The 25,098-nt window shown below is 35.1% G+C and overlaps 2 protein-coding genes across 2 annotated transcripts; both read left to right on the top strand.

The window, feature by feature from the left end:
• Positions 1-267: 267 nt before the first annotated feature.
• Positions 268-2,275, top strand: LOC136803042 (testis-expressed protein 47-like). Its single transcript, XM_067059795.1, has one exon. It carries the CDS (start codon positions 307-309, stop codon positions 1,036-1,038), a length of 732 nt encoding a protein of 243 aa, XP_066915896.1. The 5' UTR covers positions 268-306; the 3' UTR covers positions 1,039-2,275.
• Positions 2,276-2,458: 183 nt separating this feature from the next.
• On the top strand, positions 2,459-24,433 carry LOC136803039 (coiled-coil domain-containing protein 39-like). The gene is made up of 19 exons (XM_067059793.1): positions 2,459-2,582; positions 3,023-3,142; positions 3,325-3,382; positions 3,501-3,589; positions 3,754-3,912; positions 10,446-10,538; positions 10,899-11,219; positions 11,464-11,567; positions 12,979-13,150; positions 14,082-14,237; positions 14,762-14,854; positions 15,407-15,551; positions 16,485-16,758; positions 17,174-17,377; positions 17,491-17,634; positions 18,528-18,656; positions 19,248-19,589; positions 21,290-21,405; positions 24,066-24,433. Exons 1-19 carry the CDS (start codon positions 2,496-2,498, stop codon positions 24,248-24,250), a joined length of 2,991 nt encoding a protein of 996 aa, XP_066915894.1. The 5' UTR covers positions 2,459-2,495; the 3' UTR covers positions 24,251-24,433.
• The last annotated feature ends 665 nt before the right edge of the window (positions 24,434-25,098 follow it).

Genomic DNA, 25,098 nt, shown 5'->3' with positions numbered 1-25,098 from the left:
TTCGAAGGAAAAAACTGAGAGAAAGTAGAAACCAGGTATTTCAGTTGAAATATTTGACAAACTGGAAGATTCTCCTGAATTCAATGCTTCTATAGAAAAAGTGAAAAAATAATAACCAAGAAAAATATCAGGTTTTTTATTACATTAATTGAAGCTTCCAAATAAAACTTACCTTCAAACTTTTCAAATAATTTCACTTTAACTGGTCTGTAAAATATTCAAATTCGAATTCGTGGAATTCATTTTTTCGTGAAATTGTTATTTGAAATCAGTAACGGGGGTAAACAATCGAAAATCAGATCAATCATGGCGGATTTGGAAAGACCTACTTCAGCCTTGGACAACTTAGCAAGGTTGAATCTTCTGGATATTGTCCTTGAAAGAACACGTAATTTGAGTAAGAAATCCCTTATTCATTGTTTAGTATATGTAGGGAGATTAAACAGTGAGCAGACAAACTCCCAGCAAGCAGTTGCTGACTTTCATGAAAGGTTTTTCAAAAGCTTTGGTTCTCAATTTCAAGTTGAATCTATCACAGGACTACTCCTACTGTACCCAGGACACTTTATGCATGTTGTGGAAGGACCCGAAGGGATTTTGAAAGAATTGATTTATGGTGTATGTGATAAGATGTCAGGCAATGTAATGAAAGATGTCAAGTTACTTGTCTACCGAAATGATGCCCCTGCAAGATTATTTCACCAATGGTCTTCTAGAGTGTTGAACTTGATATCTGTCAGAATGGACGAATCAAAAAATCAAGACTCCATAGAATCAAAAGTAACTGATGCCATTAATCTTGTCATGAAGCTTGCAAAAGAGCTGTCAACAATACCTCGATCGCAATTGAAGTCAAATTTAGACCAGCTTGCTACCAAATATTCATCCCTTCTTTTACCTCAAGACTTAATTGAAAATCTCATCAAGTCTAAAGAGCTCTCTTTACTTAACACTTACCAGTCAAAAAGCCTTCAACCAATGCAAATCACTTTGGATAATGAATTGGTTTGGCCGATGGAAAGTAATTTTTCATTTTAGGCTTGCTCATACGAACATTTGGGCTATAAATAAAAACAATTCACATTTATCACCTCTTGTATAAAATTTGGAGCTATTTTGAATAGTCGTTTGGGAAAACCCAACAGTCTTTTGGATAAGTAATTACTGTTGGTCTAATGTTGACATCCCTCTTCTAATTTCAACACCCTTCTTTAGGAATAATGGGAATTTTTCTTTCCTTTGCAATCAGAGTGAAAAAAAACAAAAACTTTAGTCTATTAGTGATCCCAACCTTCCTAATATTCCTATCTCCAAAGGAGAGTGTCGAAATTAGAAGAGGGATGTCAACACTAGACCAACTTAAGGTACTCCAGCAGAATGTCTCTAGGTAAAAATCTCATCAATTAGATGAAATTACCATTAAAAAAAAATTATGCTACGTAGTAATTAGTTACTCAATAGACCGTTATGGTCTCCAAATGGCTATTGAATCACTGCCATGATAAAATCAAACTGAATGGTGCTCAATGATAAACCAGAGCCAAGTAAAATTTGAAAAAAGTCATTCAGTAAAAGTACACAATATAAAGCTTCGTACCTCTGCATTTGTATTCCTCTTAAGTATATTTGAACAAGTGTAGAAGCACAAAACTTTAAGTTATGTTGTTCTTTTATTGAAAGAAAACTATTTTCAAATTATAAACCACTTTTGATATAATCTAAAAGTTTGAATCATGGTCAGCGAGTTTGTTTTAAAGCATCATGTCTGAAAAATCCATTCAGTGTTTCTAATGACTATTTGTAGATTGATTATTGGAAAAGGAGAATAGAATGGTATCTAAAATGGCACCAACTTTAGTCTCTAAGACTCCAGGTCTCTGCTTTAAAAGAAAATCAAAACCATTTTTTGCGTTTGTATCCTAATAATGCAGCTCAGATGAAATGTGTGCCCAGCGAGTGGAAATCCAGTTTATAATAGGTAAACCCAAATCTCAAGTAAAAGAGGAATAGTATAGCCAGGTATAGCCAATTAATGAATTTTTAGATACAGATGTACTTGTACTTGTACTTTTTAAAAGTAAATCCACCAAAGGGTCTTCAGAAGAGGATAGATTTATTTTGATATTCTGTACATTTCATAAATATATATTAATTTTATTTTTTCATTTTTAATTGTACTTTAGAGATTGTTCAAGCAATTTTTTTTTATAATACAATGTAATGATTGATATTATGATTTGACAAATATTTCTAAAGCCAATATTTCTAAGAGAAACCAGTTAAAATCATTATTCGAAAGTTATGAAATATTTATAAAAGTAAGAGGCTTGATGCTATTAAAACCTCTGATTTTCTCGAAAAGATAAGATCAGAGAAATCTCTTCTGACTTCATTCCAAATCCAAATCAGGACCATGTTATTTTCTTTTCATGAAAACTTATTATTATTTTTTATAGGCAAAAAAAAATCAAATTACTTAGAGCAGCAAACTCACAATGGAGGCTATTTTAAGTGACCTAAACTTTGATGAGGGGATGGCCCTTCCTATAGCAAATGTTGAAAATAAACATATGGAGTCAGAGGTTGGTAAAAATTATTTTTGAATTTGAACCATTGAATTTAAGCCAAATAGTATACTTTGACGTTTAAAATGGTTACTTTTTTTTAAGATAAAGACTGTGACCTCTTTATCAGCTTTTACATCTTTTAAAAGGTTCTTAAAGGAATAAAAAAAAAATTGAAATTTGACAAAGATATCTCAAGGTAATTTCTTTTCAAGGTATAACCTGTGACCACTTTTATCAGTTCTTGAGATTTTTAAACGGTACAAAAATGTTTCGTTTTTGAAATTCCTTCAACAATAACCCACAATAAATTTTCTTTGCACAATCCTTTGCACATGGAAATTGAAATGCATAGCATGCTTTACTGATTTCCAATTTTTTTTTAATGGATGTATTTTTTTTTCAAAAATTATCATTTTAATATATTAGCTAATTTCATATACTTACTCTTTCAAAAGCTTGAGCTGAAACATAAAGATATTGGAAGAATTCGGGATGATATTGATCAATATATTGAAAGAGTACGTGCCATGTCAGGTCACTTGAAAAATGTTCGTCAAGAGAGGCAACAAACTCAGGTAAGTTTGACTTTGGTGAACTTTAACAATTTTGCTTTCTATATTGCTAGATTTCAGAATTGTTAATATTCAGGCACAATGTACATTTGGATATTATCGTTAAACTGCATTCATTGTCGTTATAGTTTAAATTGCTCTTACTCAAGGTTAAAACTTCTTATCTTCAATATGTACCTTTCCAGGAGCTATTTAATGCAAGAAATCGCGAAGTAAACACAGAAGAACATGCAAAGCAGTTAGGTTAGCTTTTTTTCACTACTCATAAATGATGATCCTTTACTTTCATTTGATACTTATCTTTCTCAGACAAAGATTTTTTTGCCTTCTATTATACGATTTCTTAATCTTCTAATTTCAGCTGAAAGGGAAGAAGGAAGACTGAAAGCTGAAATTCTGCGGCTTGAGAAAGAGCTTGATGGAATCAAAGAAAGAAAAAATGTCTATGAGGTACATCATTTGAAAAATTTCAAATTACTGTAACACCTTTCTTATCCATTTGTTGAAATTAATTAGCAAAGCCTGTATTTTTTAAGGAAACTGAGCTGATTATTATTTTCTTTTCCGGCTTAAGTATTTGTTTTAACTACACAATTTGAATGTTTCCCTTGTAGAACAATATCTTCAAAGGCACAGAGAAAGTTGAAAATTTAAAGGGTCAAATGAATTGGGATCAACAATCATTAAATGCTTGGTTAAAAGAATCTGCAAAGCGTGATGAAGATACATTGATTCTGCAAAAATATGCCAGAGCTGACGAGGGAAAAATTAAGGTATGAAAATCTTTATTAACTCATTTATTTATATTGGAATAAGTATTCAATCAGAAATAGAGCTACTCCAATGACAACAGATTTTTCCCTTCAGTGATCGTCAAATAAAGGGGCTTGACTCTGACTTTGGGGCTGTTAATGACTTAAAGCTGAGAGATCTTCAAAATTTTATTTATTTATTTATAGTAATATATTTCGCAGGTCTAGCGACCTCTATGAAATAATCATATTTATTTAACATTTTGTAGGCGCACAGTTAGCCTCTAAATCAGTCGTCTTTACAATATTTCATTTTCAGTAACGCGTAAGTCACAGCAGATCTTCTTGAAATAGAGTCTAGTCCGAGGACTTCCTCTAACCTTTATTTGACTGCCATCCTTTTGTAACTTTGTCTTCTCTTTTTGCGTTCCTATGCCATTCTTTGATGGTTTCGCGTTCTTTTTTAGAAAAATCATCGGTTACTCGTAAATCAGTTACAATTTTCTTTAGCTTGTGGACTGATGCTAGAATCTGACGTTTCTCTTCTTCATTCCTTAACACAACTTTTAAGGGTTGCCAACGTTTCGTCCTTGAACATCTCTCGTTCTTTCGAGCTCCTATTCTTTCTGCGCTGACGATGTTTACCTTTAGTCCCATTTGGCTGCTCACAAATTCTTCGACGTAATCTTTATCACTTGTTCGCTGTTCTTCAAGGGTTTCATGTTTGAGTTCACCAATGTTGTGAACAATGATATTGCACTTTGTCAGGTTCAGCCATCGTACTTCTTCTTTCTCTTCTTTGATGAAGTTCTTGATCGTTACCTCTTGTTTCTTTAACTCTGTAATGCTAGCATATGTCTGTTGTTTCATAGTTACCTCTTGCTTCTTCAGTTCTTCTTTGGTAGTTTCTGCGTATGTCTTTTGTTTTTTATCTTTAGCGACATCTTCCTTATCTAAAAGTTTCTCGATTTCTTCTCTCCAGCCTGTCCAATCGAGCGTTTGTAGATTTATCTCCTTGTTGCTCTCCATTATTAACCTTATCAGTATTTGTTGCCTTGTCCTTACGCACTCTTTCTGTACTTGTTTTGATCTTTTCCAGAAGAATTGGCGTGACTGTAACACATTTGGCACATTCGAAGCGCCGGCTTTTGTATTGGAGACACAGCCGTATCTGATAGGCAGGTAGCTCCGTGCATGCATAATGGACAAACCTTTCGCATCTTCTATGTAGCACATCATTGTCCTTCACAATCTCGTTCATGAAGCAGTTGTCAGGGGTGCAGAATCCATTATTTTGTTGAATTTCGATTTTTTTTGGTATTTCTTTAGTTTTCGCCATTTTGATGCATTTCGACGAGCACAACCAGCCAGAAAAAAATTTGACGTCAAAATCATTTATGTTTAGAGGATTTGTATTAAAAATAGGACATGTCTGAAAATGATATAAAATGATTCTCACAGACCCACTGGGACCCCTTCCCACTGGAAAATTTGACCAAAATATCGTCCTGGTGGAAAACTGTCCTCCAATTTTTGTCCCCGCTAAAAATAATCAAATCCTCACTAAAAAATATTATGCTATTTTTCCCATTTCCACTGAATTTTCTGACTTGAAAACGAAAGAATTCAAATCCCTGGCCATAATTAATATGTGAACATCAATCCCCATTAAGCTTTAGTCTGTGATTTTTACCCCCACTGGCTGAAAAAATCCTACCGGGTCTTTGAGAAGGGGATGTATAAGTAGCTGTTTTTTTCTTTAAGAGAATGAATAATAACTGATAGCGATAGAAGTGTAAGGCTAATACTTCATTGATAACAAAAGTTAGTTAAACAAAAATGAAAACTGAAAATAAAACCATAAACAACATTATTTAGTGCAAAATTGAAAAAAATCCAAACTTAAACTTAAAAATACGACTTAGATAACACAAACATTTGTAAATTTCCTCTTAAATTTTCACGTCTTTTCCATCAATTGTATGTTTTGGAACCTTTTGGTTGAACTGATTCTCAAATTTCTCAATTAAACGATACACCATCAATGCTTGGTAAAATTTATTTTCACGCTTTAATTATTTTGCTATCATTAAAGGTTCAGAAAAGCAAAGTCTACATGGGTTTAATATTAAATCCCTGATAATAGAATTGAGGTAGTCAAATGTCTTATAAATATTGTCTTGCTTAATAAGATAGCCAAAGAGTAGTAGATGCCATCGAAATTCAATATGTTTCTTGTAAGCTGGACCTTCGCTATCTGCCTTTAAACAAGAGATCACTCTGGTAATGGCTTTTCCAACTTCTTCAACATCTATTCCGAGTATCACCATCTTGCAGAAACCATCAAGAAAGAAATGTTTATAATCAAGCCTATTTAATTTTAAGAATTTGAGAAAATGATATTTGCTTTTTTCATACTCGCCAACTTTGAAGAGAACTCGTCCCATTTCCATATCTGCAAAAGGGTGGTTTTTTAACTCAATGTCACTTTCAATGATGTGCAATCCTTTGGCAACTTGTTTTTGTAAAATATAACAACACGCTATAAAGAACTTCTTCGGGGGATAATAGTGATTTTTAAATTCATAACTATTTTTGAAAAGTTGCAATGCTCTGTCATAATTACCAAGCTCTTTTTCACACATTGCTATATGAAGTAACCAGCTTTCTTCAGTTTTTTTTAATTCTTTAATAGCCTCTGTGTAAAAACCACAATCAAAAGGTTCAAAATCATTGAGCTTGAGATTTGACATGAGTTCATAGTTCAATTCTATAGATACTAGATGAGATTTAGATAAACTTGATGTAGTGATATTTCTCTCAGCGTTTCGTTTAATCTCCATATACCTTTTCTTCCTCTCAGCATGTGTATCTTTTTCAAATTTTCGGATCCAATACAAAAAAGATTGTGCCCAATATAGGATCGGGTTCCCAATATCCATCTTGAATTTTTCCTCTATCTCCTCCAATATGATCTCCACATTAGGATTCCATAACCTCATTGTTTTGAGTTGAAACTGCTTAATGCGAGGAAAAGTAGCAATTCGATCTAGAACCAAACTTTTCAATACAGGGTTTTTCCAAAGTTTGATCAATTGATCTAGCCAATTGTCTCCGTCTATGATATTGCCATCTTTGTAGAGGCCATATCTTTCACCCATCATCATATCAATACAATGATCCACTGTATTTTTCATCAATTTGTGGCTATTTAGATAATATCGGATTGATTCCTGGTACAATGAATGCATTGTAAGATAATCGATTGGATTATCAACTTCACTTGTAGATTGGTGAGTTTTGATCATTGAATAACCCAATAAGCTTCGTTTAGCTTTGAGATAGTCCCACTCTTCCATATAACAGTTCTGAGTAAACTTTTCATTCATGAAACTACCATCAAGTATACCTAATATTGATAACAGTTTGAATGATTTTTCATTTTCCTTATGAATTTTTTCAATTGTGACAAGAAAAGATGTGAAAACTGACATACAGACACCATTATTCAACACAATGTTTTCATCTAACATATCTTGTTTATGTTTTAATAGAAGCTCCAAGTACTTACTGGTGGAGAGCCTCATTTCTGTAATGGAAGCGACAGCATGTTCTATACCTAGAGGATGATACTCGAACTCTTTTGCCAAGGCATCAATATTTTCCTCTGTCGGTAAACGATTAGTCAAATATGTGTTGGCTACATCTTTTTCCCATACGTCAAGTGGTAGGACTTCATAACATGATCCCCAATTTCTCAATTGCGTAGTAATGATGGACTTGCAATTTGGAATCAAATACTGAGAAATCGTTTTTACATCGGTCCAGTTATCGTAAATCACCAATACATTGTCTCTTTTGAAATAGTCACCTAATAAATTTACGATAACATTCAAATCTTTGCGATTATGAAGATTTAGAATCTTAGCAATGTTCTGGAAAGACAATACTGCAGAACCTGATCTGATCCATATGACATGGTCATAGTCCTGCTTGTATTCCTGGTAATATTGAATAGCTAATTCTGATTTCCCAATTCCTGGAATCCCTGTCAGAACACAAGTCGCTTTTTGGTTGCTTGTAGAATTCAAAGTGACATGAATTTTGGATAATTCATTTTCTCGACCAATAAAATTTGGATTGTTATTTGGTACATCATATTGGAAAGATGGGCTTAGTTGATCAAGCTCAGATTTCTGACATCCACGACGCAACAATGGTGCTTTGACGTAATAGTATAGTTTTTTAAATTCTAATTTTGGAACAGAGAGAGGTAGATGTTGTGCGATATTTCTACCATTTTTGAAACGAATACCATCAGCTATTTCAGATTTGTCACTATGTGGAGGCTCATTTCCCCATCCATAGTATGGGGTACCATGTCCACAAACTGCTCTAAATAAAATGAACAGAATACTGCCATCTAGTTTCTCTGCGTATGTCCTTTTATTCTGTGGTAAAATTAAATCAAATTGTTCATCTCTCAGTATCCATTTGCTGTACAAATCTTCCAACGTTCTCCTGTGTTTGTTCAATGCTTTGTAAAGCTGGACAGGGTCTCTTGGGAAATAATAATGGAACAAATTTCGTAGACCATTTTCACATTTTCACGTAATAATTGTACTTCTAAACCATTTTTCTGGTACTGTGTTGGATATTTTGTCGAGCTACTCATCTTTGCCAGTCATCTTTGGGCCTTTGAAAATTTTGTTTTCTCTCTCTACAAAAACTGCTTTAAAGGATTGAAAGTTGTTTATTATAAATATCAGACATTCTAGTTGTTTTGGAACGGTGAATGACTCATTTGCTATAAGAATAATGGGTATTTTATGATATCGATTTCATCAATTTATTTATCCCAGTTGGATATCTTTTTATATGAAACATAAAGAATAAAAATAGGTGAAATAAATGCTCATATGGAAAATAAAAGCACGTTATAAATGGTATTGTCGAAGTCTTAAAAAAGCTATTAAAATTATGAGCTTTGTTTTGTTGTTACTATGACTACCAAGCTCTAGAGTGACCTAAGACGAAATGGCTGATGATATTTTGCAGAACATAATCACTTCGCAAAATATGGAAAAAATGAAAAAGGGGCATGTTAAAGTTTATGTGTACAATCTCAATTATATCTATAAAGAAAAATTAATAAACCATGATCACCAGGGTGTAGATTTCGTAGATCTCGGTTTCTCATGTTCTTATAAAGTGCAAAATTTTGGCCAAATTTCAGCCTAAATATTCTTATAAACTATATTAGAAAATCATGTAATCCAATGTCATTTTATCCAATCAAATGTCATTTTATCCAATCAAATGTATTTTTTTACTTTCTTTGGTACTTTCTGGTACGTCTCCACTGTATAAAAATAAGTCAGTTGTAGAAATTTCCAAAAAAGGATCATCTGACTCAGATGGTACTCTTGCATGTTTTTCACATGATATAAAATAGCTCATAGTGTCCTCTCCCCCCTTATACCCCCCCCCTTTAGAATAGAGAGTGGGAAACCCATAAATTTTGGACATTTTGATGGGGGAACTTCACTGATCTCAAGGTTATCTCGTAGAAGACCTGTTTAAGCAATAAAATCAGCAAACCTTACTTGAACCAAACCAAATTTTCATTTTCAAGCAGTTTCAAGGCTATATTTACAATTTTTCCAAAACTTTAAACTTGATTTAAGGCATTTTTATGTTAACCATATGAGGGAACTTCAAAATCGTCAAATAACTGGGGAAAAGCAAAAAAGAGGGGGGAACCGAAAAATTTGGATTTTTAGTTAGGGGTAACCAACCCAGGAGGACACAATGTAGCTTTTCATAAAAAGAAGGATTTTCTTTTTGCCTGCCCCCCTCCTTCAGTAATGCCACACATCCATACCATTATCACTAAAGTCTGTAGAGCAAAAAAGTCGAATCTTCAACCTTTCTCAAGCACGAAAAAAATGAAGCCCTAAAAGATTTTCGCCGCGTTTAGAGCAACGGATTGAATCCAGCGCTTTCTTTATTTTGACCAAGCGTATTTCTCGAAATCTGCCGATGGATTTTACTTTCCATCTGGCGATTTTGTGAAAACCATCCAAGAGTTTCATCTAGCTCCTTCGTGTCTTTAAACTCAATGCCAATATCAACCATTGATGTGTGAGAAGACTGGGTCAGAGTTCATCTAATAGTATCGACGTCAAAATTTTGTGTCTGCTGAGAAAATCAGTACAACGACTTGTGTAGACTGGCAGGACTGGAGTCGTTTATAATCCATGTAATATAGTATTGTTGTTATGTAATAATAAAATAATCATAACAGCATAATATCAGTTTTTAAGTCATTTATCCCTTCCTTTATTTTCGTTTATGTCTGGAATTTAGTCATCTATCATGCTTGACTACGACTTTAGACTTTTTCACTTAGGCTTATAGGTATACACAAGCCATTAAAAATACTTTTTAAGGGTGACATTTTTTACGAATTCACTACAGGAATTATCATAAGAAAAATGAAGGGAAATTCTTTCTTGAATTAGCCAAAAAATTTCATTGTTTTGACTTTTCAGGAATTATCATTGAAACAAGAGAAACTGGTGGATGAATCAACAAAACGAAGAAGAGCACTTGAACATGAAATCACACAAACTCTAACAACTCAGGTGAGATGATTTTAACCTGAAGACATATCTCGATTTTCCAGAAATAAATATAAGAAATTCTTTTTGCTAAAGGATGAGAAGTTTAAGCCTCATTCTAATACTGACAGAAGGTGCAAACTTACCTCAAATTTAAGAAAGTTAAGAGAAAAGTCGTACTGGAGCGGAGGTGAAAGTTTTCAAACACTCGAAAAGTAAACAAACCGTTAAGAGGGGTTTTTTATACTGCAGTGAAACTTGATTCAATTGTAGGAGCGAAACTCATTACTCGGTCCGTTATTTTAACCCCCACCGGCTGAAAAAATCCTATCGGGTCTGTAAGAAGGGGATGTAGATTTGACTGTATTATTATTTATCTTACAGCTTGAATTGGACAAAGTATCAGAGGCATTTCGCGAAGCTCACCAAGCACGACAAGAGTTATTAGAACAATGGGAAAACACTATCAAACAAATGCAAAGGCGGGACAACGAAATCGATGAAGCATCATTACGTTTAATGGAGTTGAGAGTTAACGTCAAAACAAAACAAGAAGATATGAAAGATCGCCAACAATTCTTAGATGATGAATTGAATAACAATAAAGAGAAAGAGAAAAAGATTTCAATGGCTGAACGAAATGCTGCTAAATTGAGATTGGAGTATCAAAATATTGAAAACTCAAGACAACAATTTCAAGATGAGGTTAGTGATTTTTTTTTACTAAGGCAATCAAAAGTCTTTCCTCCCATCTAAATAAAAATAAGGTTATTCTTAAATTGTTCTTTTCTTTGACATTTTTCGAGTCTAAATGTTCTTTTAAAATTCTTCTTTTTGTTCGCGTTTTACACGACCTTAGTTCTGAGTAGTTGGAATTTACTAACATTAAAAAAAAATTTCAACCCGTGTATTGTGCAATGATCAAAATTATTTTCATTTTTTTGTATAGCTGGAAACGTTGAAATATAAAGTGGATCGTACGGCAAAGGATCTGGAAAGCACTCGTAAGAAAGCTCACGAATTGAAAAACGAGGTTGCTATAAGACAAGACAAGTATGTGAATTTTGACATTAGATTTCATCGTGTCCAATAATGGACAATTCCATTTTATATCCATACAGGGAGTAATAAACATTTCCAGGGGGTAACCTGCGAGAAGAGTTTCCAGGGGCTCTAAAGGAGTATTCTTTCATTTTTCCAATGGGGGTAAAAAGTTATTCTAAAATTTCCAGGGGTTAAAACCCCGGGGGGGGGGCACTCATGTGATCTGGCCTACGTCATGTGCCGCGCTTAAGGGTGGGGTTTTTCAACATCCCAAAATGCACTGTAAGGGTGTGTTTCTGTGAGATTGTACTGCAAGGGTCGAATTTTAAAACAAATCCAAAATAAGTGTTAAAAGAAAGGTTTTTACTTCTCGTTTATTTGAAAAAGTTTCTATTGTCTGATAATTACAGCTCTGACAAGAATAATTTTCTCAGTTTTTCTTTGAAACAGAAAATTTCCCAAGCTTCTTCTTTCGCGCAGGTTTACAGCTGAGAAATATAGTGCACTATAAGGGTTGGGTAAATCAAGAGAAATGCACTGAAAGGGTACCTTTTCAGCCATTTTGAACTGCACTGTAAGGGTACGATTTTCAAAAGCAAATTTTGCGCGGCACATACCGTCGTTTCGAAATCGAGTGCCCCCCCCCCGGGTTAAAACACTGACTTTTGTTCGTCCACCCTCACTTTAAGGGAAATTTAATTGAATTGCCTGATCAACTTCGGTATTTGTTCGATTGAGATTCGGTTGTAGTCATTATTCGATTGAAATGAATCTTGATTCTTTGAAACGTAATTTAACAAATCGAGTTTAGAGGGCTTGAAAGATACCTTAAAACTTCGGGGCGTCTTCGCAAATTCGCTATTTGTTAAGATAATTAAATGTGATTGGATATACGGTGGAAATGTCCATAACTCGAACACGCACGGGGGTGGGCACAGATTTGTTCGAGTGAGGGAAATTTCGAGTTCATAAGGCATTGTTAAACTGAAGGGACTAGAAAACTTGTTCGAGTTAAGGAGACATGCAAGTTATAGAGGTTCGAGTTAAACAGACTCCCACTGTAACTAGTGTTTTTGATTTTTTGTGCTTTTGTATCAAAACTGAAAAATTATTTAGGTATATATCTCGAAAATGGTGTATTAAGGCCGGTCTGCACTTTCATGCAAAATGAGCGAAAACTTTTTAACGTTTTTGTAAGGATATTGGTCGGTTGAAAAATGTAGCAATTCCATTGGTCGAAATTGACGTAACGGTTGAAAAAAGTTGAACTTTTGTTCGCGTGAAACTTTTTTATGACGTAATCTTTTCTTCAGGCAAAAACGGTTGAGAAAATAACTGTCGCCAAATTCGCGCGAAAGTGGAGACCGGCCTTTAGCAATAATACCAATCAATACAATATTTTCTAAATCACCTTTGTTAGATTATCACGTGCTGTGGACGTCAAAGAAGAATTGATTGAACAATTGACATTGGCTGAAGATTCCAAAATGACAGCTGAAGAAAGATCAGATCGTTTGGAAGCAGCTTTAAAGAAAGAACAACAACGTATTGTTGATGTGGAAAAAGAATTGGCAAAACTAAGAGAGATGCAGGTATTATTATGACTGAGTGTCACCAGAAATTAATACAGACCTTACATCAAACATAGGAAACTAGCCCCAGCTAAATTTAAAAAACGTAGCTCCCACCTTCACAAAACAAAATATGGAAGAATTTTGCATGCAAATTCTCAAGAAATTTATTGCGCCGCAGACAAATCTTTTTGTTTAGAGGGGTTAAAACCTTCCCCACCGCATAGATTTTTAACATAATTTAAAATATTTTTTATAACCTATCAGCTCTGCCCCCAGTTCTATTACTCAACACTCGGCCCCCCTAGCAAGCTAGCCCCCATTATTAAAAAAAGCCCCAAATTAATCAAAAATGGTTTAGCTCTCCCCCTAATTTTAAAGGGGAGGGTGCATTCTATACCAAAAGTTCCATCTTGAAGAGGGATTGGTTCCGAGTTTACCAGGTTTGAATGTCTGGAGTCATTGCATTGACATCACTCACAGATGTGACTTCCATGAATATCCCTGTATTAATTTATAACGAGATTCAACTTTATCAATGCCCCTGACAAGACAAAATGTCTCGTATACTAGAGACTACTTCTGGCTGAACTTTGCTTATTAATGATTTTTTTTCTGAAGTAGACTAGGAACGCTTGGTGAGAACGCCATTTTGAAAGGCAATCACAAAAATTCAAAATAACAAAAAATTTCTTTTTAAGTTAAATACATAACAAAAAATGGGAAACCAACAAAAATAACAGGTTTGCAATGCAATCCTTTATTTTCAAATGAAAATATTGCTTAACCTATTTTTACCTTAAAAAAACAATAAGTAAAGCTCAAAATTGGAGAACTACCAGATGCCATTGAGCCACTTAATCGCGCCACCCAGTCTATAAAAAAGCTTTATGTGAACCCCGGGCTAACTCGTTGCTAATTCGCTATCATTGCTTATGAATTTTTCAAACAGTTCAAGAAAACACAAGATCTTTACCAAGTACGACAGATGGAAACCAACACAAATGCTGAAATCCATGGTGCCAAAGCTGCCAGTCGTAATTTGAGTAGTAAACTCTACAAGTTGGATCAAGAATCTCTCAAACAACAAGAAATCGTCTATAACCAGGTAAATTGTCACTAAAGTTTTTAAGTTTCCATAACCTGTATAGTAAGTCTGCGACCACAGTTGGAGGCAACCCGAAGGTAGAGGAGGGCGCCACTCTTTCTCCCTGAATTGCTCCACTTACCCATGATCCTTCTCTTAGTTGGTGAGCATCAAGCAGAGAGGCATCAAGTACCATTTTGGAAATCTTTGGTATGATCCGGCTGGGGGTTGAACCCACAACCTTGCGCATCGTAGCCGGATGCTCTACCATTGCACTACGGTCGCTTGAAACTTGAAACAAGTTATCTGTTCCCCTGAATTTATAACCAACTTTATTTAACAACAACCTAACCGAGCATCTCGAACAGAGTTCACCCATAAACTCGCTAATGACTGAATGTTTGTTGACCACTCCTCAGTGGGTGGGATCTATTCCGAAACATCTATCTCTATCTATCGAGTGATCACAGAAAGTACTCATTGGATTTGTATTCTTTGACTGATTATTCCTCTTATCCGAAATCCTCATTGACTTGTTTTTTCAGGATTTTCAACTTCAACAAGCAGAACGCAAGCTGATACGTTTACAGGGCGATCGTACGAATGAAGAGAAGAACCAATTGAATGAGAAAATCAAAGTATCTTTTTTTGTCTTTTCTTTTCTGTTAATATTAGCTCTAAAATTGTAATTAGATGGTTTATTTTTACATTTTAAGGATACAGTTAGCGATCAAACACGTTTTTGTAGGTCACCCGGTAGTCTAGCAAGTTTATTATATTAAAGAAATGCACGAATGCATGAAAATAGCCTGGAGATCCATGTTATGATTTCTTATTTTATATACTGATGGCAAAATATATAGCATGGCTTGGGCTGACAGTTTGAATTTCCTAGATCCTAATAACGGTTAAAAACATAGCCAATCAAATTTTGTTATTCTTTTACTGGTCACACTTTCTTAGAGAAAGCTTAAGTTCAGAAATTTGGTTTTTATTTTAGTAAGCGAGGACAGCGCTAAATTCGAATTTTTCACTTTAAATTTTTTGAAGCAGAAATCTGCTTCACAACTCGTACCCGTCCTGTATATATCGGATTATAAAAATACAGGACGGGTCTCCTGTCTAGCATGAAAAAGTATTTGATAATCAGCTATTAGTCCATATATACTATTCGTTTGTCTTTCTTTAAGCAATTGACCGGCATCTTAGAAGGTCACCAAAACAAACAGACCATGTTGACAGCACAGCTGAAGAAGTTAGGTGATGACTTAAGAAGAGCAAACCGTGATTTAAGCAAAGGAGAAGATGAAACAAAAAATCTGACCAATAAAATCGGTATGTCTTTAGGGACGATTAAATCTCAATTAATTTTTCATGTGATATACTAGAAATTACATCAAAAAAGAAATTTCTCATGTGATATACTAGAAATTACATCATGAAATATCATAATTTAGAAGCGCCGTAGATACAGTTTTGACTTATTTCTGTTTACTGTACAATAGCAAAAACCCCTCTTGTACGTTTACAGTAGTACTAAAAATCAAGGCACAGGAACCAAGGTTGGTCTAAGTACAATTTCACTTGGCAAGTTCTTGATTCTGCATTAAGACTTGCTCGTGCCATTTCATCTGGACAGGGTTTGCATGGGATCAACCCCCCCCAGGAAGATGGGGAAAATCAACTTTTGCCCTGGAGGGGGGAGTGAATATGGGGGGACTTGGTGGAGGACTAATGCAAATGGGGCATTATAGAAAATCTTATGGGAAGTGGGGATAGAAAGTGCAAAAATTAGGTATAATATTTCAAATAGATGATTAAGTGTGTTTATATTTCCTGCATTTGTGCGTTCATTACAGGAAATTGTTATTTTTGTTAAGTCATAATGCAAAATATAGCGAATCGTTTGGTCACAAAATATTCTTCCAATAGGGGGAACCCCGGAAAAACGGTAGGTGGAGGAAGAAGACCAAATAGGGGTTTTAGGTCCCAGATGGGGGGACCTGAAAACCTGGAGGACACCATGGTTCGGGTCTGATACTACAACGTGGCAAATGGATTATCCGATGGTGACATCGCTATCACATTTTAAGACAACATTTGAATTTTTTCCCCGTGAATAATCGGGTTATCGTGCTGTTGAATCTCCATAGCTCTTTTATGTCTGAAAGCACCTGGGATTTTCCTATCCTACGGTGAACGACTTTCTGTTGATTAAGCTTAAATTACAAACCATTTTCAGAGATAACTTTACCCTCCTTCTTTAAGGCGAATTGACTCTTCATAACGATTCATCGGAGCGTGAGTTACGAAACATCAAAAACAAAAAGGAAGATCTAATGGTCGACGAAAATCTACTCAAGCTCGAAATTAAACGATTACGCGACCAGCTTTTTAACCGTGCGACCGAAGTTCTTTCGCTTGAAGACCGCCGCTTGTTACTTGAAACAGCAATGAAGGAAAGGCGTCAGGAAATCTACATTCACACTGACATGTTGAAAGCACAAGTGAAGACATCGGAAGACGAACGTCAAAAAATTAGGTAAAGTTGGTTGGTTGGTTGCTTGGTTGGTTGGTTAGTTGATAAAGTAAAAAGAGGTTTTTATAGGACTGAGCCTTCCATGTGAAACTATTTGTTTTTCTTTTTTTCATGAAACTCACTTTGCTTTTTGTTGAACGTCTTTTTAAATGATTTTCCCTCAGAGAGAATGTACTTCACAGTAGGTTCGTCTTGCAATTCCTGCATTAATAACACGCATGCGTAATTTGTTGTTCCTTTAAACCACATGGAATTTAATTCCCGTGATAAACAAAGAGGAATAAATCTGTAGGGGTGGTACAGGCACGGCGAAATATAGAGATATTTGTTTTGAATAAACACACCTTCTAGAGGATAGCGAGACGTCAGGTTCTTTTATTTAAAGATTTTCAATAATATCATAAGGAAATTCTTTTAGTGCTGAACTTCACGAACGTATCTCAAAGATTGAAAAGCTACGAAAACGCTATGAAATTCTCATGGTCTCGATGGCACCGCCTGAAGGAGAGGAAGAAAAAACACAAGCTTATTATGTTATCAAGGCAGCTCAAGAGAAAGAAGAACTCCAAAGGACTGGTGACCAATTGGATGCCAAAATTAGGAAAGCTGAGAAAGAGATAAGGTATAATTTTGTCTTTTCGTCCGTCTAGTAGTTAAACGACACCAGGCTTTACCCTGTTTTCTCTTGGTATTTGAACAGCCTTTTTCAGAGCATTTTTCATTTTTCTAACACAGAGCATTGAAAAACACAGTCAAGTTGATGAATGATCGTAATTCCACTTATCGTAAGAGTTTCAACAACGTAGAAGAAACTTCTGAAGAATATGAAAAGAAAATGCAACTTGAAGAACAATTACGTGCTGCAATGGATAAATTAAAGTAGGTGAACATGGTTTTTTTATATAAAAACAAACCTTATAAGGCTTCGATGACCAAAATATTAAGAACAAGGCTTTGCGAACATCCGATTCCTTAAAAAATTGCACTAAAATACAAAAAGGGTGAAAATAAAAACATCATAAGAACATTTCTAGGCTTAACAGGGCTTAAAGCTCAAAAATTAAAGAACTTGCGACGACTTCAAAAATTTTGGATGCTTTCTTAAAAAAAACGTGTAGGCATTATTTATGCGATAGAAGTTTTTTCAGTTTGTCTGATTGATATCTAACTCTTTGACTAGCATAAATAAGAAGCGTGACCGGTATAAGCTGACTAATCCACCATGTTATTTTTTATTCGGGTTGTAGACAGTGGGATTTAAATGTTTCGAATTGAAACGTTCGAAAGTCTAAGCTAAAAAATAGAAATCAGCACGGTGGAGTTGTTGATTTTAAAACTGGACTGGTTTCACAGGAAATCTGTAAATAGTTAGCCTATAAAGTTAAGTTGTGCTACTTCGGGAAAACTTGAAAACCCCCTGTACGATCTCATGTCGTTCCAAAATCAAAGAAAACCATTCTAATAGCCAAGTAGTATATAGAAGTATATAGGTTTTCTCCTCACTCATCAAGTGCTGCTCTTATTTTTTTTGGCCCCTTTAATACTTGAAATATTCTTATCCTGTTCTTATTTTAAAGAACAAATTTTTTGCATCTTAAGTTTTTATCCTTCTTATTACCCTACTACAACTTACTTATCGTTTAAACTTAAAGATCGCACGCTTAAATGGGAATCTTCAGGGTAATTCTTTTCTTGCTATTTTACTTGAGAGATTTCTGAAAAAGAAACGTAAACTCGACCCGTTTTTTTTTATCATCGTTATATTTCTTTAGATACAAGAAACGACAAATGAAAGAATTACAAGAAGACCTGAGAGTGATGCAAGCCACTGCTGAATCCTTGACAGTCGATGAAAATGAACTTGTTGTAACCATGGAAGAAAAACAAAGAACTATTGATAGGTAAGAATTGTGATTTTGTGTTTGTCATTCATTGATTGGTTGAATCGATATTTTACGTGGATAGTCAAGTAAGCTAGGACTTTTTAGGCAACATTTTGTTTGTTTTCATGAGGTCCATGGTGAGCCAACAGAGTTATCTGTAAACTGAACTTAAGGGAACATTTAGAGGCATAGCCGACGTAACTCAGCTATCTATGAGCTGAACTGAACGGAAAATTTACGAAATTATAAATCCGACATCGACGGAGCGAGGCCTCGGACAGAGAACCCTTGTTTGTGGCCGTGAAGCTTTATACTAGTCGGTGTAAATTACACAATGTTTCTGATTCATCGAAATCCCATTTTGGAAAAATGATCAATGTTATACTGAACAGACTTGATACTTAAAAACACGTGTGTCACAGATCCTTTGGGAGCACTGTTCCTCTGAAAAATTTGGCTCCAAAACCATCCCCATCGGTGTATTTGACCTATGAACAATAGAATTTCTATCCCCTTGAGATTTCGATAAAAATCTTTATCCCTACTGTGGAAACAATTGCCACTAGGACTGTGAGACTGGGGTGTAATATTTCTTTTTTTGAATTTTAGCTTACAAAAAGAGCTTGACGTTCAAGAAGAGAAAAAAGAGCGAGCGGACAAAATGACACGAAAAGTAATCCGTGATGTTAAGGGAAGCAGTACTGCATTAAAAAAATCTAAAAAAGCATTCGAAGAAGGAGAGGCGGACATCAAAGTACGAGAGCTACGAGATTTTAATAACAGTTTAATGAAGAAATTGGGTCTCATTTGTCGAGATTATCCAGACATTGCCCCCGTCTTAACAATGTATTGTCAACAATCAGGACTTCCGGTTCCTCCATCACCCGGACCAGGTAGTTCCCGTGGCTCATCGACTACTGGAAGTGTTCGATCGAATTTGAGTTCAGCTAGGTATGTTTGTTTTTAGATTCCTATATCTCCGACCAAAATGTATAAGTTTTGACCGTTTATTCTAGGTGGTTTGGAATTTTCTCGATATTTTCGATATTTTCTATTTAAGTACACTTTCTTGTTAACGAAGGCCTTTGCTGATCTGAAATGTGTTATCAACATACAATTATAGATTATTCAGATGTTAACCATCGCCTAGCATATTTTACGCAAAACTGCGATAACGTGCTAAGATTAAAACTACCGAATTATATATATTCCTTGATTATCTGTAATAATCTTAATAGTAATTGTTTAATACTCTACATTAAATCTCAAGGTTTGATAATAATTTAATTTCCTTAACATACAAGAAATTATATTCGCACGCGTATTATCCTGTATCGTTTGAAATGTTATTTTCATCTTTGTTTTTTGGACCTACCCCGGTGGGGTGAAGGTCCTATAAATTAACCCGTGTTCGTTAGTTCGTTCGTTCGTTCGTTCGTTAGTTACCAACTTTTCTCGAGATTGGCTCATTCAATTTTTCTGATTTTTTGCACAAAGGTGCATTACTATAAACCCTCGAATGTGACGGAGCCCGATTTTCGAAAAAAAAATTTTTCCGGCCGGTAGAACCGGAAATGTCCCGAAAAAAGCGGTTTTTTGAGATTTTCTCGAGATTTTATCATTAGTTTTTTGCGATTTTTTGTACATAGATGCACATTAGTACTGCCGAAAAGGTGTCGAAAACCGTTTGCCGAAAAAAATTTTTTTCCGGTCTGTAGAACCGGAAATGTGCCGGAATCGTCGTTTTTTTCACATTTCCGTCACATTTTTTTCAAGTTATTTAATTGTTTCTTTACAGAAAAATGTTCTTATGATGATGCCCAAAACTTAGCATTGTTTGATTTCCAAAAAATCATCCTTAAATCCGAACTCCTTAAAAATCGCCGGAACAGCCGAAACCGGCGTAAAACGGTTTTCCTTCATTTTTTCAACTTTACTCGACAGATTTTCATGATTTTTTTTTGCACAATGATGTAAAATGGCAAGGCCCAAAATGTGACAGAGCCCAATTTTTCGAAAAAGAAATTTTTCCGGCGCTAGAACCGAAATGTCCCGAAAAAAGCGGTAAAAAATTTTTTTTCCGGTCTGTCGAACCGGAAATGTGCCGGAAATCGCGTTTTTTTCACATTTCCGTCACATTTTTCAACTTATTTAATTGTTTCTTTACAGAAAAATGTTCTTTATGATGATGTCCAAATCTTAGCATCGTTTAATTTCCAAGAAAATCATCCTTTGAATCCGGAACTCCTTAAAAATCGCCGGAACAGCCGAAAACCGGCGTAAAACGGTTTTCCTTCATTTTTTCAACTTATACTCGACAGATTTTCATGATTTTTTGCACAATAATGTAAAATGGCAATGCCCAAAATGTGACAGAGCCCAATTTTCGAAAAAGAAATTTTTCCGGCCGCTAGAACCGGAAATGTCCCGAAAAAAGCGGTTTTTTGAGATTTTCTCGAGATGAATGATTGATTAAAGTGTCGATATTATTTTTCTTTCACCGTTAAACATCGATGCGTTTCTTAATTGCTTTCTCCGTTCCAATAGATATATAAATCGAAATTTGAAATTATACATTACTTCCATTAAATTCTAATTATTCGTTTTATAAATAGGTAGGTCCATTAAAGTATTACTTGTCTTTTTCTCAGATCATCAGTGTCGTCGGTTCGAAGTGATACAAGTAGTGCACGACAAAGTCGACAAGCCTTGGGTACCGTGTCTGTTGACCTGTCTCTCAATGCTTTCGCATCACACAGTCCGCTAGGTAGGTATCATTCTGCTACTCATTGAGTTTAAAGCCAGAAGGGCTGACACACAACGTTGTTTCAACGTTCATCTAACGTTAAATGGACGTTGTGAACATGAAATTGATGTTGAAACAACGTTGTGTGCTATCTGGGAAGGGCTATAGAAGAATCTGCAACCTTTCTCATGTAAGAAAACGGAAAAAACTTCAGATTTTTGTTGTATTTTGGACAGCCAAAGTCGAACCCAGTCATTTAAGGCCGGTCTTCACTTACGCGTGCTGCGTCGTACAGTTTGGTTTCAATCCTTTTTGCTTGGAAAAAAGATTACATCATAAAATGTAACGCGCGCTCGAAAAAAAAGTTGAATATACATTTCAACTTTTTCCAACCATTACGTCGCGGATCGCGCCAATGAAATTGCTTCATTTTTTTTTTTGACAAATAGCTTTGCTAGATAAAGTGCGATCGCGATGCGCACAAGTGGAGACCGGCCTTTAGTTCGCTCTTTTATGATTTTGATAGTGCTCACGTCTCTCAGTAAAGTTAAGAAAGTGATGCAAGTGGCTCTGGGTACGAGATTGTTGGACGATGTGTTAGATCTCACTAATCGTGCCAAGCCTTTTGAGCTACCTTTCCAACACTGCTGGGTTTTTTATTTCTTTTTTCTTTATCAGTCTCTTCTGCCACCTTTCCCGCCCGTTTTTCTTCGTCCGCCCTTCTCCAGTCCTTGCTAGGCAATAGGACAAATAACACAGACCAAATCATACGTTTTTAAAATTCCACAAAAATGCATGGATAACAAAAATTTTGGTTTCTAATTAAATTATCAACTGCGGCTATTATGACAGTTTAATGATGTCTCTAAAAATGATTAATGATGTAATTTTCAAGTAATTTTACTACTGGTGAAAGTCTTTGTCAGAATACCGAGTAATTATTGATGAGAAAAGGGGAAAATATTTAAAGGATAATCAGATGGTTTGAAATATTTAAATTTAAATTTAAATTTTTTGAAAGTAATGGGTTCTTACACGGTTCTTACGTTGAAATTCTATTGCTTTCATCCTAAAAGCCAAAAATTAGTAACTTAAATATCTCGACTTTGGAAAATATTTTGAGATTTTGCTCAGGACAATAGAAGGATCCAACATGTCAAATATTACAAACCATCTGATTATCCCTTTAAAGTTAACCCACATCTTTTCTTTTCTTAAATTGATGATCAGATATGCGGGACATATTTTTGCCTGCAGAAATCACCTGTAGTCCTAAGTAAACATCCGAATATTTTTGCCTAATTATTAATTTGGTTCAAAACACATTTCTTTCGTTAGATTTCGATTGTTTTCCTACTAAAACTCAAAAAATATAGCTTGAATATCCCGAACCCAGAAACTAGTTAGGCAAAAATATTTCGAGGTATTGGTCAGGACAATGGAAGGAATCCACATGCCAAATATTTCAAACCATCTGATTATCTGTTCAAAGAATAAACATATTCTTATCCTCAAATTGCCTGTACCAGGCAGCAAAATAATCTGTGAATTCCTCGGTGAATTCATACCCTTAAAGTGCATTTTCTCAAATTTTCAAAAAGCCGTGGTTACACTACATTAATATCTTTAAAAATTTTGAAATTTTTTAATCAAAAATACATTAAAGAAATTAACTATTTTCTTTAAAGTCTTTTTGAAATTTTTGTATGTTGTATCAAATCTTCAATCGCTTTTTCTCAACTCATTTTCTCACTCAACAAACGACATGAGTGAAAGGAGGAAGGCTGCAGCCCGTATTGTGCTAATTCTTTTGTAACGGAAATTTCAGAGGAAATATTCGAAAAAGAAAAGTCGAGCTTAAAAGGTCTTGCTGGGTACGCAGTTGGTTAAACTTAAAGTTCAGGAACGAAAAAAGTGCCTAAGTACAACAACATATTTGCTGAACTTCTTCGTCTACGTGACCAAGAATAATAGAAGAAGTCTATATCTCAGGATGAACACAGAAACTCGTGGCTGATATCCATCCATCATGCAAAATCTTTCTCTTATCCTATCTTTCACCCCTATCTCATATTAGCCATATTACAGTTTAAAAATTCCAAACGCTGGAAAATCTATTCATCGAAAAAATGTACAGAACTATCATGTCGGTGCCTTTGATCTCGAGAGAAGTGAAGAAAAAAACTTTAAACTCTTTACGAAAAAAATGGTAAAGAATCGCAAGAAATGATTTATTTTTCAAGAATTTATAGGTCTTTATTTTCTTTAAAACTGTTACACTTGTAAATTTTTTAATCATAAAGACTTGATTAAAAAATTTCAGAAATTTTGAAATAAATTAATGTAATGCAATTGTTCTTGGATTTGCTGAAATTTCCACCCTTACAGAGTGCACTTTTCAAAAAGTCCATCCTTACAGTGGATTTCTGCTGTTTTGAAACCTTAACCACCGCACCTACTCGTCGGTCAATTTGCCTGACTGCCCCCCCCCTCTTACCCAATGGCCACAAACGTCTTTTGGACGTCTAATGTACGTTTCTAGGACGTCAAAGGCCTTAAAGCCGTCCATTGATTGAATGTCCATTGGTTATGAAGGTGTGACTTTTGAAGGGAGAAAAAACTTGCTTTTCTATGCATCTGATGATTATGAAATTTCATTTCAATCAATTTTTCAATCTCAGGAACACCGCCACGATCAACCGCCAGTTCTCGGGCGTCATCTGGCAAATCAACACCCTCTCGTACTCCTTCACGAAGCACTTCCGCCTCATCGAATCGGACCTCACCAACCAAGAAAACACCCACGTCTAAATCCAATTCACGCCCTCCAACAGGGCAATCATCCGCTTCATCAAGCAAAAGATAGATAGAAACCCGTTTGGTTTTTTTGTAGATGGTGAAGTGTTAGTTAATACCCTCAAAAGACACACTGTGTTTTGGTTTGTGTATATATTTGCCACAAATACTTTAGGCGTACAAACTTTCGCCAACAGAATGAATTCTTTATTCGAGAATCTTCTAAAATCACAATATAAGATAGTCTCTAAAGCATGTTATGTTGCCATTAAAACCCCTCTCAAGGTTTAAGATCAACTTTTTAAATACATCTTTTCGACCGTAGCCGCCAATCACCGCGCGGGCATTTTTTTGTCCGTCTTATCCCAACCGTCCCAGTCCTTTTTTCGCACCTATAGACCATAGAAAAAATGTTCAAAAAGTATTAGATCGAGTTTAGTGGGATAAAAGTGGTACGCGCCTGACCGTGCGAACGGTCGAAAAGGTGTATTGAATAAATTTAGAACGCCATGTTAAAAATACACTATGTACTGCCATGCAAACATTATGTCTAGGGTTTAATAAATGAAAATTTAAGCACAAATCTTAGAAAGCCAACCTTGCTATTGATAGTTACGTATTACTGTATGCTGTGTTTCCTGCAGCAGAGACGGTTAGTTTTTTGTTGCACTTTACCGTCTTTCGATTTTGTAGGTCACAAATGGGTCAAGTTGAACATTTACAAGAATTTTTGTCATTGGATTGGTCGTTAACTATTCAAAGAAAAACTTTTATTATAGTTTTCTAAAGAACGCGTCATCTCTATTGTTTTGAATAACCAATTATGTGAGCATCTTGTAAAAACTTCAATACAACTGCACAAATGCGGGTTGTTCTAAATTTTTAAGGATAGAGGAGTTCTAAACCCACTAATTCAGG

This window comes from Clytia hemisphaerica, unplaced genomic scaffold (assembly GCF_902728285.1).
Source record: "Clytia hemisphaerica strain Z4C2 unplaced genomic scaffold, Clytia hemisphaerica genome assembly, whole genome shotgun sequence".
Classification (NCBI taxonomy): Eukaryota; Metazoa; Cnidaria; class Hydrozoa; order Leptothecata; family Clytiidae; genus Clytia; species Clytia hemisphaerica.
Note: the sequence above shows the minus strand (reverse complement) of the source record. Positions and strands in the feature narration are given on the sequence as shown.

What these genes read in the sequence shown, in the direction of transcription:
- LOC136803042 (XM_067059795.1), top strand. Translation starts at nt 307, where the DNA reads ATGGCGGATTTGGAAAGACCTACTTCAGCCTTGGACAACTTAGCAAGG.
- LOC136803039 (XM_067059793.1), top strand. Translation starts at nt 2,496, where the DNA reads ATGGAGGCTATTTTAAGTGACCTAAACTTTGATGAGGGGATGGCCCTT. An exon ending in GACAACAATTTCAAGATGAG is followed by an intron (nt 11,220 to 11,463) that starts GTTAGTGATTTT and finishes TTTTTTGTATAG; the next exon opens with CTGGAAACGTTGAAATATAA. An exon ending in CGCATCACACAGTCCGCTAG is followed by an intron (nt 21,406 to 24,065) that starts GTAGGTATCATT and finishes TTTCAATCTCAG; the next exon opens with GAACACCGCCACGATCAACC.